A 14317-nucleotide genomic window follows, 5' to 3' on the forward strand; every position below is an offset into this window, starting at 1 on the left:
GAGATGCATCTGTGGATGCATGACAAGGTATGGTTGGCCTTCCTGACTGCCTCGCCACACTGCTGGCCCATGTTCATCTTGGAGTCGATTATGACTCCAAGATCCTTTTCCGCTTCCGTGCTAACAAGAGGGGAGTTCCCCAACCTGTAGGTATGGTGCCGATTGTTCCTCCCGAGGTGCATCACCTTGCACTTGTCTGTGTTGAATCTCATCCTATTCACATCTGCCCACCCTTGTAGATGAGCGTAGATGCGCAGTATATGGCGCCACCAACCCATCTACAGTGCCATACAGTGCACATACAGGCATTTCCCAGGCTGCTACCTTGCCTGGGGGGCAAGGTGCTGGTTTGACTATGGGAAATCCTGGGGCAAAAAACAAAACCCTGTGCCTTAAAAAAGCATGGTGGCGGATGTGGCGGCAGCGTGTGCTGCCCAAAACCAGAGCCTGACCTGCCGGAGCCATACTCCAACTGCTGGCCAGGCTTCCAGGTGCAGGAGCACTGCAGCTGCATCTCCCTGAGCCCCCAGGACTGCAGGTAAGGCTGCTGGGGCCAGCATAGTTGCTGGGCCCAGCCTCCCCTACCCCCACCCAGCATGACCTGCCATAAGCCAGAGAGCACATGGCACAGGCATTCCCTGGGGACTAGTAGCAGCAGCACAATGTGTGCCACTGCTGCTTGTCCCTGGGGAGACGATAGTCCCTGCTCATGTGGATGCGGCCTTTGTGACTGATTTGAGACCTTTGGTAAAATAACACTCTTGGTGTACTCAAGTTGTTTTGGAGCTACTATTAGCTGCACAATATCATTGTAAATGTGGAATAGTTAGTGCAGACTAATTAGTGCACCTTTTTATAGTTGTAGGCTAGAATGACCCACCCAGAATTGAAGGTGGGTGGGCACTAGCAACTCGCTGCGACTGCCACTTGTCACCCAAGGTAGCACAGGGAAAGCACCCGCCGAGAAATCCCTGCATCTGTGGGCTGCCTCCATAGATTCAATGGCTATAAGTTGTCAGCTCCTGAGTTAGTGTGTGACTGACAGTAACTCTAACAATAAATATTCAGTAGTGATTGATAGTACTTTTTGAAATCTGTGTGATGTCTCTGAAACTTCTGGAGGGTTAATTAATTTTGTAAGCAAGGCTTTCTGTAAACCTCATGAAGGCAGAATTGTGGAAGTAAATTGGAACTTTAAACTGCACAGAATGAAGAAGTCCTGGAAGCCCCGTGATTTAGCAAGAGTGCAATTCTGCTGTTTGAAGTATATTTCTACTCTAAAAAATAACTAGGAAGGTATGTGAGTTGTATGGGGTTTTTGGCCCTGCTTAGAGAGTTTTTCTAATTACCATACCTGCAAATTCAGCCTGAGCTCTGGTAGTCAAGTGGCTTAATTTCCTAGTTAGTTATAGTTATCAGCACCTGCCATAAAGTTTCTTGAGGCAAAATCTTGCTGTAGCATACTTGCTTAAGCCCATGGCTTTCTATGAGTTTCATTTTTCTTTATGATGAATGTGGTGGGGGGAGGGGAAAGCTTTTGGATCATCCTACTACTGTATTGTGTTTTCAGGGTTAGTGTGAAGAAAGCAGCAGCAAGTATATATCTGAACAAACCTAGTGCAGATCTTCCCCCCACCCCCAATTTTCAGAGTAGAACTCTTAAGATATCTGTTTAAAATTCATTGAAAATTCCCATATGTTTTGAGATGATAATAAATACGAAACATAATACACTTATGTTGCCTTCCAAGTTAGTTATCCTGAATGTGATTGGTGATGAGCCGTTTCATGCCATACTCCGAGTTACTATCTTGACATGTCAAGAGGAAACAAACCACTTTTGGATTGATTGGCCCTGAACCCTAATAGCTGCATCCATGACCCAAATTGCTTCTGTTTTATCTAGAGCAGGGGTTCCCAAACAGTGGTACATGTACCTCTGGGGGTATGCATTAGGGCTGTGTGAAGCTTTGGTCCCTGATTTGATTTGGAGGAGATTTGGCCTGATTCTGTGGCCAAATCTCCAACTCAAATCAGAAGACCCTTTAATTTCTCTGAATTGAATCAGAACCCTCTGAATTGATTTGGAGAGATTTGGTGATTTGGACATAAACACAGTTGTAAATATTTTTTCTGCATACCTCAAGGTAGCAGGCAGCGTGTGAATGCTGAGATGCTGGGGAGGATGGAGCATCCTACAGGATCATGGGGGGCTCCCAGGTGCATTCAGAAGCACTTCTGATCCACTTCTGGGTTCACTGCTGAGCATGTGGGGGGGCCCTGTGCTCCTGTGGGATGCTCTAGCCGCCCCAGCATCATGGCATTCACAAGCCATGCCTGGTACTTCAAGGCATGTAGAAAAAACATTTAAAGTTCTGTCTATGGCCAAATCGCTAATTCTCCGAATTGGCATCAAATCTTCAGATTCAGATTTGGCCAAATTGAATTGGGGACAGTGATCTGAATCAATCAATCTAATCGCTGTCCCTGATTTAGGTCAAATCCGAATCGAATAGGGCCTGTTTCACACACCCCTAGTATGCATGACATCTCTGGGGGGGGAGGGTACACAAGAGAAATTGTGTAATGGTGGATTTAATTTTCATTGTAATAATTGGCATTTAAGGTGTTAAAATAGAAAGCATGCTGATGGGGATACCAGGGCAATTGGTAAATCTGGAAGGGGGCAAGCAATAAGAAAAAGTTTGGGAATCTCTGATCTAGAGGCTTTCATTTAACTGACATCTTCGTTAGTTCTTTCAAAATGGTTGGTGAACAAACCTGTTGAGCATCATCAGAGTACCTTTTCCACCTTGTTAACAAGCATCCATTTAAGGGGCGTGTGTGCGTGTGTGTGTGTGTGCGCGCGCGCAAACTTAAATGCCCACCAGCTCACGTGCGTGTGTGCACTACTCAAGCTCATTGTAGTGGTATCTTGAATCTTCCACATATAAATCTTGACGAATTTCTTGAGCATAAATAAATATTGAATTCTGTTGACAGGTTTTTGGAATTTGGAGAACAGGGATATCAGGATATAAAAGAAACTCAAAGATCCATGCTCTCAACTCTGTTGTAGTAACAAAGGGGAGACTGCCAAACAAGACCAACAAGGCTGTCTCACAGCTGAAGATGTATAGAACCCATTTCTATCAGCACTATTCTTCTACAACAAGAACAAGCAAATTAGCAAAATATAAGAGCCTTGAGATCTTTTGATTAAATGCAAGCTTAATAGCTAGTGCAGCTACCAGAATCAGTAATCTGATCTTGAAAAAGATATCTTGCCTTGCCTCAGTTGCAAAGAGGGGCTTAATGCTACTACCATCCCTGCACTAGTTTATACTAACACCACATAACAAAGAAACAGAATTCATGGTATGCATTCACATGGTTTGAGAGAAAAGGAATAAAGGACTCCCAGTTGTCTACAGACCTCTGGATGAAAACCTTTGCTAGTTTTCTGAAGGAATTGTATTAGACTATTGCTTATTTTGGAGGAGGGGGGAAGTATTGGAATAGTAAATATTAGACTCCCCAGATTCTGTCCCCTTAACAAAATTACAACAAGAATATCTAATCGTTCATATCCTTCTATGCAGAGACTACCAATTTCTCAAAATAATCTCTGGGCTGAAATCCTAAGTTTCTAAGTGTTGCTGGATTCTTTGCTAATCTTGTGTGATTGTGTAGCAGCAATATCAAAAATAGTTTCTTTGCCTTGAGCTTGCTAAAAGTTTTTGTTGTGAGATTTGCAATCAAAACAAACAAACCCTCTGATAAACAAAGAATGAGAAATTAATCTCATTTACTTTTAGGGAAATCTGTAAGAACTTCTTTTAGGGTAAGGTTCTAGTTAGCATAACAGCAGAGGTTAATTTAAAAAAAATCAAACAACCACAAATATGCTCTACCAGATTTTCCTCGAACTTGGAAGGATGAAGAACAGAATTCTCTATGAAGTCTTTCATGGATCTAACACTGCAATTATGAATTACCCATTCAACTCAACTACTGTGGTGATCGGTGCTACAAAAATTTGACCTGGCTGGAAAACAGGGTTTTTTTTCCCTTGTGGGAAAATGTTTTTTTTACATTTTTATCAAAATTCCATGGCAAATACAGACTTGTGCAAGACTTGTAAGTCTTCATCTATTCTAATGAAGGAGAAAGAATTTTAAAAAACCAGTATTTCCACATACTTTGTCGAACATTTTACAATATTTCTTTCTTTATTGACCAGACATTTTCATTAAAAAGTTGTTAGTTGAACATCCAAAATCTTACATTATAAAAAAACAAAAAGGTTCCCCCTTTTCTTCAATAAACAGTTCCTAGTAGGAATGGAATCCAGTCTGGGTTTTGGATTCCTCTAAGATGACAAGAAGAGAGAGGGAATGATGGCAAGTGTGCTGGTTGGTTTGTTCTGTGAGATGGGCATAGGTTTACTGGAAATTAAGTGAAGCTACTTCCTCCTTAATTTAAAAAAACAGAACTTTAACTTCCATTGTCATGTTATGTAGATACCACAGAACTGCAGTATCTATGAATACCATAGTGCTTATCTTCAGAATAAATTTGTTGGACTTATGCAGTGGAGAGTTGCAACTCTACTCACTGCTTAAATGTCCATCCTAAGTCTTCTGTTAATTGCCATAGGTAAAATTCAGTTGCTCTTTTTAGTTGAAGTTCTGCTTTCTTATCAGAAATGTCTTTACTGTATAGTATTATATAGCTGTAAATTTGGGAGGAGAGTTTTTCTCATCCTGTAGTGCATATGGAATAGAAATTAAATTGTGACTGAAGGAAATATTTTTAAAATTTCCACATAAGTTTGTCTCCATATAATTTGAAAGGGAAAAAATAAGTTTTGGTGCCAACTGCTGCTGTTATCCTAGTTACAGAAAAATGATATTCCCTTATAGACTTCTGCCTTGAATGATACTCCCTTATAGATGTTTGCATATCGTTAGGGAGCAGTGAAGTACCTACATGATTAATAATGAAGCTTTAAAGGCACTGAAACGTCTGAAAGAAACTTAGATATTGAGCAGGAATCATTTGGGAGTTTAATCATTGAAGGATGTTAGGCTGCTAATGTACTTCTGTTGAGGGGCCAGACAATTCAAAGCAAAGTTAAATTTTGTTAAGTATTTTCTATTGGGCAAGCATGAGTTGTACATAAAATGGTTACTTTGACCACCACATCAAACATGGAACTAGGAATTAAAATTGGCTTTACGTTGTTCCTTTGTAAATGTCACTGAATATCAGCTATGTCCATACTGCACTTAGAGTATAGCCCTCAAAGAATGTATTGAGGTTCAGTTGGCCAAGTGAAACCAGGGAGAAAAAATGGTGAAGTGAATCTGCCAAATCCTCAGTTTCTTCTGCCTTCTAGAAGATGGGGTGCAGTGCCACAGAGATGGATGGTTTATTTTTAATCTCTGGTCTCATCTTGTATGTATTGCTTAATTTATGCATACATGGCAACACAGTTCAGCAGTTTCTTCTTGAAGGAGAGCAATAGAATTTATTTAAATTCAAATTAAAAATAATACATTTTGGATTTAAAAATTTTTAAAAAATCAAGGCATCTTATCAAACAAACATTCATTTGATAGTCAGACACTAAAAATGTAAGTTGGCCTACATATTATGAGAGGGTTTTTTTAACCATCTGATGCACCAACATGAATTTTAAGTACTTTCCTTATAAAAGCCCCTAAATACTTCCATCAGAAGTAGATTCAGCTCCTCCCTCCTGTATATCACTAACTAGGAAAGCATATTTTATTGATGTGTGCAAGTCATCTATTCTTTCTTCATTCATTTTTCCATTTGTAAGTTTGAACAAATGATACATTCAAGCAAAGCAAGTTCCCCCTGGGCCCATGTAAGAAACGTTCAGCTAAGTGAGGCTGGGTGTTTGCATGATCTTGTTCTGACACTTTTTCAAGACTGATCAAATCGGAGGTGGCTTAGCCCCTGGTTTTCTCTCCAAGGAATGACAAAAGATATCAGAGTATGGAACTGCTGACATTCAGGTTGCACACAATCCAGAGCAAGTAGACTGTACATAATCGAAACAGTTTAGCCAGTAGTTCTTTGCTGCTTCAGTTGTGAAGGCAGAGAAAAACAAGTCTTCACTGCTGTGTGCTTGCCATCCCTACCTAAAGCCCCTGATCTGAACCTGAGCAGGTTACCTTCCACTAACAATCTTTGTGGATGATCAGATGCAGTAATTCATGCAATTCATAATTAAATTGATTTTTATTTTTCACTAGAGAGGGTACACATCACAGATTTTAGTTTGGAAAATGACACCCGATGTTGTCTAAACTGATAGTTGGTTGTTAGTAGGTCTGCTGGCACTTGAGAAGATATGGTGGATGGCTTAAGAATAAGCAAATGGGATAGTGGGGTAGCAATGAGTAGGAAAAAAATTAAAATATTGACATTTTAAATTCTCATTTTTAGATTTAGGAATTAACAATGGGTGGTAATGAAAAGGCATTTCCCATCAGGTCTTGCCAGTCTGCTTTCAAATTCAGGAAGACAAAACTGTCAGTTTTGAGTGTTTTTGTTTGCAACAAGGAGGGTTAGAAATTTGAAGACACAGAGCAAGCTATTACAAGGTAAAGCAGGGCATGAATGGCAGCATGTCAGCTAGACTGTGCATAGTCTTGTGTCATGTGGTAAATAAAAGCTTACCCATGGCTGCTTTGGCCCCAGTGAAAGAGAACTAAGCTACCATGGTTTAGCTGTGTGGTGAGAGCATGTATGCAGGTAGTTAGCCCAGAGCCAGCTTATGCACTGTGAATCCCTGCTCTTGTTGTACCTCATAGGAGCTCATTTGTATGTTCAGGTGCTAAATGGAGGGATTCTGCTGCAAATTCCAAATGCAACAACAAAGCACTGAATACAGGGTACTACTGTTGTTAATTGTTGTCTTGCAGTTAACATGACATGGTTTTGCTGTCTTAACTTCTGCTTTTATAACTTAAAGGTCTTCTGGGTATTTCCAATGTAGTATGATTTACCATCTATTATATACATGTCTGTATTAAATGAAAACACCATTGATTTTCATAGTGCCTTAATAGTGCTGAATAAATCAGTGGTCAGTGTAGACAAAAATTGTCCTCTAAGATGTTATCAACTGGTTGGGGTTAATTTACTCAACATATTTTTACCTATTGAGCAAAAATGCAAATTAATCCAAACCTAATCTACATTTTAAACCTTAATGGATTAAAAAAAGGGTAAATGACATTATTACATCTATTACAGTCTGTTAAACAAAGCCTTGCTGACAGAAGAGTCCATGTTGAAATTTGACTGCATTTTTTTCTTTACCTCTAGCAAGTTTCCAAGTATAACACTGTAATTTTTCATCAAAGTTCAATCTTTTATTTTTGTACAGAAGCAAAGCCTGATAAAGAATCAAACTGTTCACCTGCAGCACAGGAATTGATGACAAGATTGGGATTTTTACTGGGAGAAGGGATCCCAGCATCTGCACACATAACTCTAGAAGAAAAAAATGAAACCATGGTATGGTAACAGAAGAGAACATAGTTAATGCTCAGCCTACATCTGAGATAAGAACCATTTTTCTTTTCTCCTACATGTTAATTGCAGTTAATCAATATATAGTGAAACACCAACTTTATTAATAGAAATCCATATCATGGAGCTTGTAGCTGAATCAAAGCAGTTAAAAATGTATGTGGAATCTTTATGTGTGAAATGATCTTTGCAGCTTCTTCCCACAAGGATCCAGGGCAACAAGCATTTTTATCAAAAGAATTGATTCAGACCATCAATTTTTGGAAGTAAAAGCTGCAGCTTACTCTTGGTTTGAATAGCTTCTGTTCTTTAACGTGGCTTTCAGTGCATTTGGGGCGGGAATGTTTTTTACTCCCACCCTCATGTTTTGTGAGAGGAGAATGTGAATAGGGTTAAAACAGGACATGAGGGATATGAGGTTTTTCCCTTGTGAAATCCCCTGTTCAGTCTGCTTAGTGAAGTATGTGTTTGAGGTTGCGAGAGGAATGAGAGGCTGATGTCCAGTCTTTGTATGAGAGTGTCATGTGAGATGGCACAGTAGCAACCAATCTCTTTACACTTATCCCAGACCTCATAAATCTTAGAGCATCCAGAGTGCTAGAGAGAGAGAGAGAGAGAGAGAGTGAATAAAGCATTTGTTTTTAGCAGAATGACTAAAAGAAAGGATACTTGCCTCACAGCAACTGTTTCCTTGAATAATGTATTTCTCCTTTATTTTGTCAAAAATTACTTTTGAAAGAGTATTTGAAAACATGTCACTAACCCTCTAATATTATTAAAGATAAAAATTAAGCATTGAATGTTTGCTCAGAGAAAGGATCGTCCATTTTTGTTGTCTTATATTTCTCCTCATTGGTTCTAATTTTCAAAAATGTGCTGTCTGCTGTGCAGTAACTGTGTGTTTCATTCATGTTGCAGTGCACAGTAGCCAGTCAAGGAGTCAGTCCCTGCTCTACACTAACAAGCAGCACTACATCACCTAGCACTGATAGTCCCTGCTCAACTCTGAATAGCTGTATTGGCAAAACAGCAGCTAACAAAAGTAGTCCCTGTGGGACCATTAGCAGCCCTAGCTCCACATTGGAAAGCAAGGACAGTGGAATTATAGGTAAGCATCTTCATTCTTAGTAATGCAGTGATGTAATTGATACCTTCTGTCAGTTTGCTGCTCACTGTCAATATATAGACAAGGAAGAGACCACAAGCCTTGAGTAGCTCCTAATGTATTCATGTCCAATTCTACTTGGTAGTTTGACTCTAGTTCTGAGAACTTTGATTGAGAAATTTCAAAAAGTACTCCTTGTTTCCAATAGCTGTGTTACTGTTAAGTAGGCATCTTCTCTCTCGTTCCTTTTCATACTTCTAGTGGCAGTTAAGATTTGATTTTTTTCATTAATTATTTCATCCACTTTCTCTCCAGTTCTTTCTGTTTTTTAACATGCCAGTGTCTATTTCTAACTTTATCCTTTTCTTTGTTTGTCCTCCTCTTGGTATGTGCTTCTTTACATCAGTATTTGGCCATGGTCATGCTCATAGGAGCTTGAAACAAATCTGAGTTTCCATCTGAAAGAAATATTTAGTAGTGCTGTTGCCAGGAAGTAGCACTCTATGTTTCATGAGTCCAGCCCAGATTATGCTATTTAAAAACTAAGAAGGTAAATGGTGTGGAAGCAAGAGTTAAAACAAGGTGATAGTGATATCTGAATGGTGATCCTCCATCAAATGGAGTGCTGTGAGTAGAAGGGATTGCAGAGACTCCACAGCTATTCACAGCATGGAAGGAATATTTCTGGAGTTAAAGCCACCATCTTAATAAAAGTCAAGGATTACCTTACTTACCTTTGCTAAATATTTTTTTAATAAATATTAAATGAAAAATTGAAACTCTAAGCTACTTATTTTATAGTATTTTCCCTACTTTTGTCTATTGCCCTGAAATAACTTAGTTTCCTTCTTGCATCTTTTACAGCACTGAACACAGTTGCTTGACAATTAAGAAATAGTGAAAGCAGTCTTCAGAAATCCTTGTTGTGAATTTAGTACCTCTCTTTAGAGAATTGGCTGGTGACTTTTTTCACTGCGTGTTGCTGTCTTATTTCCCAGCAGGGGCCTAGCATAAAACAGAATGATCACGTTTTCTATTAGATGGATATGAATTGATAGACAGCTTCAAAGTTGTTTTAAGACGTATTTGTTCCTTGTCAGTTAGTAGGTAAATCAACTGTCAGCTCATTAACTAATTAACCCACTTTTTCAAATTATAAACTTCCATCCCAACTGTTAAGTTTCCAGCAGAAGCAAAGCAAATAAAAAATATTCAGCTTTCTCAAATGCAGTGCCTAATTAGAAAAGTGACCTTTCAGTTATACTTAAAACCAGTCAGTTGTCAAGCTAGCAGATTCCTATTTGTCAGTTTTGGTAATTTATCTCTTTTTATATTTAGAGATCAAAATATTTTATATTTGACTGAAGTTTTCCTTTCATATGTGTTTGTGTGGAAGAGTGTAATTAACACAATTGGCTAAATTTAGATCAGCTGCAAGGAGGATGTGACTCCAAAATTTCACCAGGTTCTAACAAAATGATCTGAGTTGCTCAGGATCTGGATGTAGTCAGAAAATCAATGACATGCAGCATAATAGAAATGGCTACATCTTTTGCTGATGAAAATAAATTAGGTCATTGTATTTCTTCTTTATACCAATATGAATTCAACATACTGATTTCTGCTTTGATTTCTGGATCCAGAAAGTAATGGTGGTAATGTCCCCTCATTACACATTCCAATCTTCATTTTAACCTTATATTATTTTAGTATGTCATGTCAAAAGAGAGGAATAAAAAGTAGCAGTCATGTCATAATTAGAGGTGCACCGATAATTGGTCCCATATCAGATCATCACCATTATAGGGAAAATTGACTGTATCGGACATCACTGTTTTTGCCTCATGTAGCTGATAAATGCCCCCTGCATGTGCACAACTGCATCATGCATGCAGCCAGGAGCGCAGCTTGGCAGCTTGGAGACCAGCATCTGGCTGGTAAATCTGTTGTGGGGGAAGGGGGGCAGATGGAGGCCCCCACGGTGAGAGAAGAAGTGGGGCAGGGCCAGGTGCTCCACAGCCAGGGTGGGAAATGGGATGGAGCCTTGAGCGGCTTATCCAGGTAGGCAGCTCCTGCTGCTGCGCATACACTGGGAGGTTATGGGGGACATGTGCCCCTGGATCTGCGTGTGGGGTGGGGATGGGTGGGCTGGGCTGCAGCTGCGGGCTGGGGTGATACCGCGCTCTTCCCAGCAAGGGTGATAGGCCAGGGCTGCGCTTGAGGCAGGAAGCAGTGGTGCTGGGAGGGAGCTACAGGGAGACTACAGCAAATTTTGGGGTGGCTACAGCCCCCATCCAATAGTCCCCCTTCCAGTACTGCCACTGCCCTCCAAGTGCAGCCCAGGCCCCAGCTCGCCCACCATGCATGCAGATCCAGGGACCCATGCCCTCCAGGGGCACACGTAGTGATGGGAGCCCTCCCCCGTGTTCCCCAGACGAGCCGTGGCTCCATTCCATGCCCTGGCTTTGCGGTGCCTGTCCCAGACCCAGTCCTTCCTTCACTATGGGAGCCTCAATCTGTCCTCCTCCCCTGTGCCCCTTCCCTACCCTGACCTTTTTCCCCACACCAGAATTACCAGCCCAACACTGGTCTCCAAGCTTCTGGGCTGCATATCAGAATCAGATTGGTATCGGCCAGTGTGGCTCCTTAAAAATCAGCCATCGGTATTGGCTCAGAAAATCTCTGTTGGTGGACCTCTATTCATAATTACTATATCTTAGTGAGAGTTATCTCAAAATCAGGTATTTTCTCCCCAAGACTGCGTCTTTTCGATAATGACAAAACTGCCCTTTGTTATGTCATATGTGCACTGACATGCATATCGTGAAAGACAGTTTTTTTCTAAATACTCTTCCCTAAGCCATGAGAAGGAAAAGAAATCTGTTATGTTTTGTATTTTTTTTCTGACTTGTTCATCCTTGTTCCTATTTCCCATCTTGATAATACATTCCAGGTCAGAGATTTCAGTTCAGTTTTGAAATAAGGCAGGATTCACAGATCCTCAAAACCCACTATCTGCAGCTGATAGGAGGAAGCTCTATTGTGACTTAAATCTTTCTTACCAGAAGCATTTGGGGGATCTTGTATTTTACCTTCTGAAAATTATTTTTGTGAACTCCTTTCATGACTGAAAACTAATAGTTGATAGAGATTGTTGTTAGCTGAAACTTTGTCTTAGAATTATCCTTTTTAACTCTAACAGATAAGTACTACATCTCTTTTCTTAACTCTTGAACCAAATCAAAGAACAGTTGTCATTTGCTTGAAGTTCTGCATCAAGTCACTGGCAGAGCTAAAGATATAACTCGGGAGTTTTCTGCACTTAGGTCTTGCTGCTTGAACCACATTGGTGTAGTATAAAAAATACTGTGTATATTGTTAGGATGGTATAAAAGAGCATAGGATTATAGAACTAAAAGAAGCCTCCTGTGCCATCAGGGCTAGGGCAGAAATTGCACATAAACTGATATAAGTGATTGGAAACCCAGTTCAGATCTGTAACACAAGAAGAGTTACAGCATGTAAACTGCTTTCAAAATGGCCAAAACTGGTTTAAGATAGACCTGGATGGACGTAGTATCAGATTTATCTGATTTAGGTTAAATCAGTTTATTGAACTTCTGTCCCAGATCCCCTCCAGATTCAAGTAAACTCAGTCCCCCAGCATCCCAGACTGCTTTGTACCTCTCCTGAAATCCCCCCACCCCCATGTCAGGGTGGACAGGCTAGTCTTGGCCCAAATTGTCTGCTCCAGCTGAACAGGGAGGCATGCTCCAGCACCCCCTGGCTTCTGGCCTGGGGCTCTCCAGGCATGTGGCTGCATTTCCAGAATCAAAAGTGAATGTCTGTTCACTTGCTTATCAATTCAATATATGCAGCTCCGACTAACCTGCGAAGATTGAATTGATTTAGCCTTGGGATTTTTGATTGTCTGTACTTAGCCCAAATGCAGAAGTAACCCATTATATATTCCTTTCCATAAAGTACTTATACTGTACCAGGAGTGTGACGTATACTTAAATGGGTTTGTTTGTATAAATATACAAGTGAAGTAATATCAGGAAAATCTGTACTTTAGCCAGCGATAACTTAAATTGGATCCATGAGTGAAATAAGATCAATTTGTAAAAGGACTTTTTCACCAGTCTTAGTATGTTGGCCAGGGTATGATTTTTAGCTATATAGTTGTCAGCAACATTTCAAATACAGCTCAGGTCTTAGTTTGGAAAATGAAACAATCTTTACACATACAAGATACATGCATGCCTTTGTCTACATTGGAGCTTTTACTGCTATAACTTTTTTTTGCTTAAAAAAAATCACATCCAGACTGAACTAGCTACACCAGTATAATTGTGTGTGTGTGTAGACTAGGCCTTGGGTTCTCCTGCCTGTACCTCTTGCAAAAGTCTAGAATGTTCATATCATCTATAAGATAGTGGTAAGTAAGTATATGTAGTTTTTTTTAAAGGTTAATTATTTTGGCTTGGAATTCTCATGCAACTATTGTTTTTAAAGTAATGTGTTTATTGAATGCTCTGCATTTTAGCGATACCTTTGTTTTTGTTTGTTTTGTTTTTAAATATATGCTGCTAAGTTTGAAAATAGATTTTGCTAATTTCCTAAGGCAGGGTGCCATTTTTGATACAGTGACGCGATTTCTATTTACATTAAAGGGAGGGATGTACATCTGTAGGCAGAACTTAGCCCTGTTCGTGGGCAAAACTGTTGTGACTTTTGTGCTGGAATGAACACTTCGGCTTTTTTCTAGATATAACAGAAATCCCCAATTTTAGAAAATCAGATTTCATTGTGCTAAAATTGTTTCCTTTCTTCAGGTCATGCACCTATATTCTTTGGCATATTTTTTCAGTTTTAAAAAGAGCCACTCCCACTGCTAACTGATTTTTATTAAAGTGGTTTCATAGATTTCATAGATTTCTAGGGTTGGAAGGGGCCTTGGCAGATCATCAGGTCCGACCCCCTGCTCAAGGTAGGAAAGAGTGCTGGGGTTAAGTAACCCCAGCCAGATGCCTATTCAGTCTCTTCTTGAACACCTCCTAGGTAGGGGAAAGCACCACCTCCCTTGGAAGCCCATTCCATATTTTTGGCAACCCTCACTGTAAAGAATTTCTTCCTTATTTCCAAACTAAATCTATTCTCCTTCAGTTTGTGGCCATTATTTCTGGTAACCCCAAGGGGTGCCCTGGTAAACAGAGTGCCCCCTATTCCCTGGTGGCCCCCCCGGTGAGTTTGTAGACAGCTACAAAATCCCCTCTCAGCCTTCTTTTGTGGAAGCTGAAGAGATTCAGGTCCCTCGGTCTGTCTTCATGGGGTCTTACCTACAGGCCCTCAGTCATATGAGTAGCCCTCCTCTGGTCCCTCTCAAGGTTATCCACATCCCTTTTGAAGTGCGGCTCCCAAAACTGGATGCAGTACTCCACCAATACCGCATAGAGGGGAATTATCACCTTCCTAGACCTGCTCATTGTCATGGAAATTTTTGAGTATGTGCTGCCAGTACAGACGAGGTTAAACTGACATGCGCGGTTTGAAGCTGTGAGTGGAAATTTCCAAGGCTCACCCAGTCCTTGCCCCCTGGGTGACCTGCGGAGCTGTCAATCATTGCTGACCTACTTT

At 40.3% G+C, this 14317-nt stretch overlaps 1 protein-coding gene across 1 annotated transcript in view; it reads left to right on the top strand.

Moving 5' to 3' along the window:
- The window catches only part of TANC1 (tetratricopeptide repeat, ankyrin repeat and coiled-coil containing 1), a 201068-nt gene that overhangs the window by 109761 nt on the left and 76990 nt on the right, over positions 1-14317 (top strand). The window contains 2 exon segments of the mRNA XM_019553854.1: positions 7427-7557; positions 8491-8680. Of these exon segments, the coding sequence (XP_019409399.1) occupies positions 7427-7557; positions 8491-8680 (321 nt within the window).

Source organism: Crocodylus porosus, unplaced genomic scaffold, assembly GCF_001723895.1.
Source record: "Crocodylus porosus isolate Cpor-Errol unplaced genomic scaffold, CroPor_comp1, whole genome shotgun sequence".
NCBI lineage: Eukaryota > Metazoa > Chordata > Crocodylia > Crocodylidae > Crocodylus > Crocodylus porosus.